Source organism: Triticum urartu, unplaced genomic scaffold, assembly GCF_003073215.2.
Source record: "Triticum urartu cultivar G1812 unplaced genomic scaffold, Tu2.1 TuUngrouped_contig_6267, whole genome shotgun sequence".
NCBI classification, from domain to species: Eukaryota; Viridiplantae; Streptophyta; class Magnoliopsida; order Poales; family Poaceae; genus Triticum; species Triticum urartu.
The window spans coordinates 1-8,611 of record NW_024117014.1 but is presented as its reverse complement, the minus strand read 5'-3'; the positions used below and the strand labels follow the sequence as shown (position 1 = coordinate 8,611).

General features: G+C 41.2%; 1 protein-coding gene across 1 annotated transcript; it reads left to right on the top strand.

Moving 5' to 3' along the window:
* The first annotated feature begins 1,310 nt into the window (after positions 1-1,310).
* On the top strand, positions 1,311-8,577 carry LOC125530366 (serine/threonine-protein phosphatase 4 regulatory subunit 3-like). The gene is made up of 10 exons (XM_048694771.1): positions 1,311-1,477; positions 3,910-3,990; positions 4,881-4,980; positions 5,071-5,155; positions 5,250-5,299; positions 5,366-5,431; positions 6,132-6,211; positions 6,750-6,809; positions 7,844-7,943; positions 8,020-8,577. The coding sequence occupies exons 1-10, from the start codon at positions 1,415-1,417 to the stop codon at positions 8,142-8,144; spliced, it is 810 nt and encodes a 269-aa protein (XP_048550728.1). The 5' UTR covers positions 1,311-1,414; the 3' UTR covers positions 8,145-8,577.
* Positions 8,578-8,611: the final 34 nt, after the last annotated feature.

Genomic DNA, 8,611 nt, shown 5'->3' with positions numbered 1-8,611 from the left:
TCGGCCCAGTCGGGCACGCGGGAGCTTTTTTTTATAAATAATCCCGTTGAACTAAGAAAATCCTAGAAAAATAAATAAAAATCTAAAAATGCCAAAACAAATTTTCATCGTCTAATTAAAATATTTAGAATAGGATGAACATTTTCTTGGCTCTAAAATGCAGTTTTGAAATCGTGCAATTTTTCCTAAATTCAAATAAAATAGCGAGAAAATCTGAAATAAAATCTTACTTGATTTTTTATTAAACCTTCAATATTTCTTTATTTTGGGAAAGTTATTTTATTCCCTCTCTCATATTTTTATTATAGAAATAATTAAAGATAAAATAAATAAAATCAAATGATCCTATTTTCAAAATTTGAGAGAACCCAAATATGAAAATAACGAAATCCCCAACTCTCTCCGTGGGTCCTTGAGTTGCATAAAATTTCTGAATCAGGCCAAAAGTAAATAAAATATGATATGCATTGATGATCTAGTGTATAATATTATAAATTAAAAATTTGGGATGTTACACGTGTCTTGTGTTCGGACTCCCGCAAAACTTCCATGTTTGGTTCTAATTTGCGGGAAAAATATGGTCCGGACCGCTCAGCGGACCGATACAAGCTTGTGTTGGATGACTTCCGGAGTCGGGATCATATGCGGACGGTTTGAGAGTTCGTTGGAGATGCCATAAAATATCATGACTCAAATTCAAATATGAAATTGCTAGCTACACATACCATGTGGTATATACACTCCGCCACTTTGCCATCATTCAAGGAGGTGGGAGTGACCCTAGTAATTTCAAATGAGCATTTAACGATTTAAGGCTGGTCATAATGAAGAGTATCATATACTACTAGTACCATACATATAATACTAGTGTATGATATTACATTCATAATGCATAGTATCATATATTAGTATTATAGATGGTCTCATTTATTGCTATGCATGACACATAGTAGCATTAACATTTATAAAGACACGTTATCTACCTATGTGACTATAATTCCCTTTCTCTTCTTTAATTCTCTGCCACATACACATATTGTGAGTCCCAAATGTATGATATCGTTTATGTTACCCCATTATAACTAGCCTAACTTACTCGAGGAGCATTTTTTTTAGAACACCAACACCCAATTCTTTGTCTATTGCGGGGGTCGGTAAGCAAACGAACACAAAATATTCGCGAAAACGAGAGGGGGCAAAAGGGGAAAGGCGACGCCTCAAGGCCGCGAGAAGCGAGGGCGAAGAAAGGCCTTGAGGCAGCTCGTCGATGGTGGTTAGGGTTTCGCAGCCTGCGTCCTCGACCCACTGACGAAGCGACCCGGCGGCAAGAGGCTCCTTCGTCCCCCTAGGCGGCAGGGAGGCTCCCGCTATCTCTGTGGTGGCTCCGGAAGGCGACGGAGGGAACTGCGGCGCGATGGGGGAGCAGCGGGAGGCTTCGGTTTCGGCGGCGGCGGTAGCGCACAGCAGCAACATGCAGGTGAGGTCTCCGGACTTCTCGGTTGCCATACAGGGTCCTCGAAGCTTCTATCGCTGGTTAACTAGATGTGTAGATCCACTTAGCGGCTGGTTGTTAGCCTAACCTGGGTGCGCGTGGTTGCGTGTTGCGATTAACTCGCTGTTGCTTGAATACGTCATGCGGATGGATAGGGGAGGCAGGAAGTTCATTGAAGCAGCACGTGCCCTAGATCCAAGTTTAATGCTTTAGCATCGGGCAGTTTTGTGTTCTATCCAGGGCTGGGTCACTTTATCCCTAACGCCGAAGGGAAGTTACTCAGGTGATTACGATGACGAGGGAATGGAGGCATTGTATTTTGCTCGGTTCACAGTCTGCTATGTGTGCTGAACTAACTACATATGCTTAACTGTAGAGTTACTCTGCCTGACGTTCTTCCAGTGAAATTGGTGCTGCTAAGAGAGAAGTTTGGGCCTCGTGTAATTGTCCTAATCTGACTCCTTTGCATCTTTGAACAAAGAGGTTTATTCATTATCTACTGTTGGTATCTGAGACTGAAAACAATGCAACACACAGTCACTCCTTTCTGTTTGTATCCTAGACTAAAAACAAGGCCACACATAATCACTGGCCTAACCATCACCATAGATGCAAATTGCATGAAATTAGAAGGTTCTGGAGAAGTGCGTCTCCACTAGGTTCTGGGACGTTCATATTTGATTTATTACATGGCAAACATTTACGATGGTCTGAATATTTGTAAGTCAATTTTGAGGATCATCATTGTTTGCTTGAGGAATTATCTCAACTAAGCACTGGATGAAGCGTTGCCTTTGAAATCGTTGTCGTCACTGGTTATGTGAGGGAGATTGGGTAGGTTGTAGTAGGGTATCTTATTTCCTACTTCCTAGAATGGAAGTATGCACAGTATAGGTAACTCTATACAACTTTAAGGGACATTTATCTTATTACCTCGTACTATGCCTTTGCTGAATGATATGCATACTCTCATCAATGAACAAGGAATCTTGCAACAGAAAAGCTGGTAATGTTGGAAAATTGACACCAAGGTCTACTTTACTTTTTATTTTTTCCCATATCTGAAGCTCAAATACCTGCAAAGTATACCAGCTATCCATGTGGTTCGTGAATAAGGTTGGCTTGGCTGAGGATATCCCTGACTATGTGGTTGGGAGTATCATCTTTATTGTGTTTGGTTGTAAATTGAGAGGTTGTTAGGGGTAGTCAATTTTATGTTTGGTTAGAAGTTAGAAGGGTGAGAGATGAATATCTTGTTGTGATGACCTCTTTGCTATGAGATGGTAAGATTACCCTCAACTAGTTATACAAAATGTATCATGGAATAGGTCAACACCACCATCCAAAAAATGCATGGGATTTGTAACTCCATGGTTCAAACATATCCATGAGTACAATTCAATCTAACAAAAATACTGTCTACAGCTACATCATACAAGGCATACGTCAGCAGATTAGAAGATGTATTCAATGGCAGGCATACGTTAGCAGATTCGAAGATGTATTCAATGGCCAGTTCAAAGATGGTCTTTGCTAATGTCACAGCCAGATGCAAATATGCTACTCGGAAGAATGTCATCTTCAGGTCAGCCTCGACCTGCTCCATGAACTAGGGGTCGCCGGAGGTGTGGAGGCAATTGCCCAGGCGTCCGCACACCACCGGACCTACTCTAGACGCAACTCGATGTGCACCACCGGACCTTGCTCGCCTGAGGCCGTAGACCTACCGCTGCCGTACACCGTCGGCCATGAAGCTCTTGCTAGGTTGCACTGGAGGTGGGCCCTACCAGGCAGGGAAAATGCGTCGTTGGCCTTGTCGTACCATCCACTGGTCAGTGTCGGCCTACAGGCACAGCACACGCCGCCAGCCCTGCCATTCCCCGCGCCGCAGCTTGCCATCTCCTAGCCGTCCTTGCTCACATGCGTAGAGCTTAGGAAGGGGAAAGAGAGGAGAAAGCAGATGCACCTTGACCGTGCTGCCGCCATTGCTCAAATGCGTCGCCGTCGATCCAAATCGTACCCGCTGCCGTTGCCTTGTCCGTGAGGAGAGAAAGGAAATTGTGGAGAGGGTGTTCTGTTCGCGAGGGGTGAGAACAGAAATGAAAACATTTTGTGGGGTCTGAGTCACCGCAGCGTGGGTGGTTGCGCCATCCACCAAAATTTCGCGGCTCGACTGATCCAGCTTTTGAAGGAATATTCCCAGGTATCTGGCTATCGCCGACCTTCTTCACCATCAAACCAAACGAGTGATATCTCCTCATGGATACTTTAAGCAAATGTGCTTTAACTCGTGGATACGGCAAAAAGCCTCCATCCCTCAAACAGTACATTTTACGGGCAGTATCTTTTCCGTTTCAATGTATATTATTGTCACATTATATAAAAAATATGGTATCAACATCTTGTAATTGTTCCAGCGTGTGAAAGTGTACCGTTTGAGGGATGGAGGCAAATGGGATGATCAGGGGACAGGGCACGTTGCTGTTGACTACATCGAGGTATGAGTCAGTATGTTGCTTTCAACTACCTTAAGGTATGGATCAAGTATGCATGAAAACTTTGTCTTATATATGGTTCTATTCAGTTAAATTGATACTTTGTTCACTATCTATTTTTTTTGTTGCTGGGTAAATTTAGTTTGTCTGTTGTACTTTTGATTTTTCATCCAATATTTGCAAAGCCTAAGAATGTGACTGAGCAGCTTATTGTGGCTCCAATCCTTGCTTCCCGAAAGGATTAACCAAGAGCTGCTAGCACTCCTTCCTTGGTTTTACATGGTTTCCAATGTCATTTAAACTATATGAATAAACTCACACAGCTACCGGTGAGCCGTTTTGTCTAGCACAACAAATTGGGTCTATGTTATAGACTTATAGTTACCTGGTACTGTCTCTGTTTGGTTTTATAAGGCTCATATTTATTAAAAAAATTGATCAACAAAATATTACCAATATGCTACAAAAAGTATATTATTTGATTCATATTCAAAAGAAGTTTCAAGCGGTATAACTTTTGTGGCATAGAACTCATATTTTGTTGATCAAATTAATGGCCAGTCTTCCTTTGTGTATGGGACTTATAAACCTGAATGGGAGTATGCTGTTAACACATCTAGTGGCGGTGATTTATCGAACAGTAAGCCGTGGTCAATATAGTGTAGATGCATTGTCCTGCTGTATGGCACCATGTTGTTCTGTTAATATGCCATCAGGAAGCTTAGTCATGAGTATCCAGTTTGTAGGCTTCCAATTTGTAAGCTCAGTCATGCATTGTCCTGCTGCATGGCACCATGTTGTTCTGTTAATACGTCCATGTTGTTCTGTTAATATCCAGTTTGTAGGCTTCCATTTTTTTAATGTTAACTGGGTCAACTGCGGGTTGATTCCAGGGTTCAAAAGAACCTGGTTTGACTGTTTTGGATGAAGAAGACAACGAAACACTGCTTGTCCACAATATTACATCTGAAGATATCTACAGAAAGCAAGAAGGTGAACGATTGCACTCCTTATCTGTTTTGAGCTAACCATTTATATCGTTACATGACGTGCTATGCTTTTTTTTTTAAAATTTTATATTAGAAACAATCATCTCATGGAGGGATCCAGAAGCAGCAACAGAATTAGCATTGAGCTTTCAGGAGGCTGCAGGGTGCTCCTACATATGGTAGTTCAAGAAAAGGAACCCTAGTGTAACTATCACTTTTCTTTAATTATTCCTTATTGATGTCTTATTTTGTATTCCTGGTGAGTCTCTGCAGGGACAACATCTGTGATATTCAGAGAAACCTTCAGTTTAGTAACCTTGGCGGTGAGTTGCTTAAAGCTTGCTGTCGTTCATATCATTCCTACACTGTTTTACTTTAATGTCCTGCAGGTCTTGAAGTTGGTCCTCGTCCAGCTTCGGAACATCTAGAAGCCTCTAGAGTATTGCATTCACATGGTAGATCCATTTTGCTATATATGTGTTACACTGTAAATATTGCTCTTATTAAATATTTGGAGAACTTGCTCACATATGATTGGAAGCCCTAAAATTTATTTCATGAATCGCCGCGTTGTACTTGTACCTGTAACCATAGCATTTATGGTATTGTCAATGCAGTCAAAGGTGGAAATACACTTGACACACTATGTCCTTAAATACCCCGGGGTGCATGTGAGTATAGCATGTGCTCGAGACATCAAGGGCATAAATGAAAATTAACCCCCCTGTAAGAACTCGTCCGGATGCACACTTACCTGGCTAGCTCCTCTCAGATTGAAGGGTTTGGGTTCAAATTCCCTATCTGAAGAGACTGGGTCGGATTACAGGAAAGCCCCCATCCCAGTTTTCTTGTGTCAAAATTCCCAATATTTACAGTCATAGCTCTCCACTGTCAATTCCTGAAGTGTGATCACTGAGAATCCACTAAAGCTTGAGAGCTAGAGCCATCCTACTGTCTTATCGGTCCACATTCTCTGCGGACCTTTTGTTTCCCTGGTTTCTTCTCGATTTCTGTTCGCCACACTATTATACATTGAAAGTTCACCCTGTATCCTGACCGTTGCTGACGAACATGCTGTGGCAGACCTTGCTGTGTAGCTTTGCACCTGGTGTTCCCCAGATAGCAGTGTGTTTCTAACTCTGGATTTCCTTGCAGATGAGTCCTTTCGCTCTGTTAACGGTGAACTGAGGGAACTTCCACCTGTTGATTTGTCCAATCTTCCTTTGATTTTGAAGGTCAACTTTATTCTGTACTCTTCTCATATAAAACTATTGTTATCAGTTTCATCTATCATGTGCAAAGCAACATTTATTCCCCTTTTTCCGGGTTTTAATACTTCACATTCACTTTTCAACAGTTTATTGTGACAGTAGTAACTTGAGTGCTTATCTTGTATCGTGGGGGATAGTTCTTTGCCTGATCATGTTTTTAAAGTTCATATTTGATGAATATACATGTCTAGTCTTCAAATCTCGAAGCATTTGCTTGTTGTTCTGGCTTATTGAGTCATCCACTAATGCGGGGGCCAAAGATTTATTTCCTTATCTTCAGATCTAATTGTTGATGTTTGCCGTCAGTATTGTTGATATGTACCATAACTGAGAGCAGGACAGTTTGCCTGCTTATTGAAGACATTTTTGATAACACTAATGATACTACCGTCGTTATATTAATCTATCTAATGATTTACGGTTAGGCTCTTGTATGACCTGTACTTTCTGCTGCAAAAAAGGTCTATTATACTGTTACAATACCGCTGATGAAAATCTGCAGACTATATTGGAGGGTGGCATTACAGATCAAATGCGTGTGGCCGAGTTGATAACACAAGATGTAAGTATCTAGTCTTTGGGTGTGGCATGGTCCCATGTACCATATATTTTTGCTGTCATTAGCTAGTGTACCAATTTTCTTGGTAGAACAAACATTTCATTTAATCATTAACGCGAAACTCATCTTTGCTCCCTCAGAAGAATTGTGGGGTTGGGAAGCCCACCTGCTGTGAGAAAATCCTATAAAGGGATTAGTGATTAGTCTGCTCCCTTCTTGGGTTGATTAAAATGAAAATTGAAATCACCTCTTTTTGTGTTACATGACCTATTTGTTTAGGAGACCTCTTTGTGCTGTGCCCGGCATTTATTTTACATAGCAACTACACTGCTTTACCTGTTTAAAGAGCACTTTTGGCGCAATTGTAGCAGTTTTTTTTTGGTATGCCCTCATTTGCTCCATTTGTTGTTAGGTGTCTACCAATGGAAGTGACTGTGTTTGAGATTTAAAATGAAATGATTTCACTTGAAGTTCTTTCAGAATAATTTGTATGATGATCTGTTCTGCAGATGATTCTTGCACAGTAGATCCCGAGAGACTTTCTGATTTATCGTCTAATCTATATTTTGATGTAGGAACTGGTGTTTTGGATCCGCTTTATTCCATTTATACACAGATGTTTGCTTGAGAGTCTTCTTTCTGATTTGTTTTCACAAGATAACTTTGTTGGACATCAGTTAGATAGAAAATGCAATGTTGATCTACTGGGTAATTTAAGATGTTACCTTCAGTTGCGCCATCATGGATTCATAATGCTCCATGATGGTGGAATGACTTTTTGCTACTTAGCTACCTTACATGTCCTAATAAGGATTGGTTAATAACTAATCCATGCTTCCTTATTGCTGACATTGATTGTTATCCGTCTACGTCAATAACATTAGCCTGAAATGTATCAGAATTCAGAACATAAAATGTAGAAGAAACATTATGAGATGCGTGAAAATGATAATTCATTCTCTCTTTCTTGGATATGATTATTCGCAGTCCAACATGAAGTCTTACACTAATCAAGTTACAAATTCTCATTGTTTCAGCGTGATTTTTTCCCCAAGCTGCTGGATATTTTTAGAATGTGTGAGGATTTAGAGAATTTAGATGATCTCCACATGATATTCAAATTAGTCAGGGGAATCAGTAAGTACATATCAGTATTGGAATGCGTTCGGTAGAATATTTTGGACTGTTACTTATTGTCATTTTCATTCTGCAGTATTGCTGAACAGCCCATCGATCTTTGATAAGATATTCTCTGATGAGTTTATTCTTGACATCATAGGCGCCCTTGAATGTATGATTTCTCCTCCAGTCCTTTGTTTCTTCCTGTTTCTCCCATAATGTTATGGCGCTGCTAGAAGGAGGCGTGAGAGGGCCGGCCGGGGGCCTTTTTGCCCACGGCCGGGCAAGAGGGAAGGGATTTCCTTCTTAATTCTTGCTTGATTAGATTGATACATCTTCTCCCCTTATATAGAGAGGTTTACTTGACTCCCCAGCAAGGCTTACTTGACCCCTAAGCAAGCGACCCTTATCTCTAATTAACCCTAAGACTAACGGGCTATACCGCCAGCCCAGGCCCATTAGGCCCATTACGTACTCTAACACTACACCCCACCTGGACATGCAGCTTGTCCTCGAGCTGCAACCTAACCAACTTATAACCATGACTCGACGCAACACAAACCTAACACCTAAAAACAAGCCTTTTACATCTCGGCTTGTTTTATTACTCTCAACCTGAAATGGACTGGGACACTTTATTTTGGACCCCTGAACATAAAGTGGACACCATCCGCACGTCGGACGTG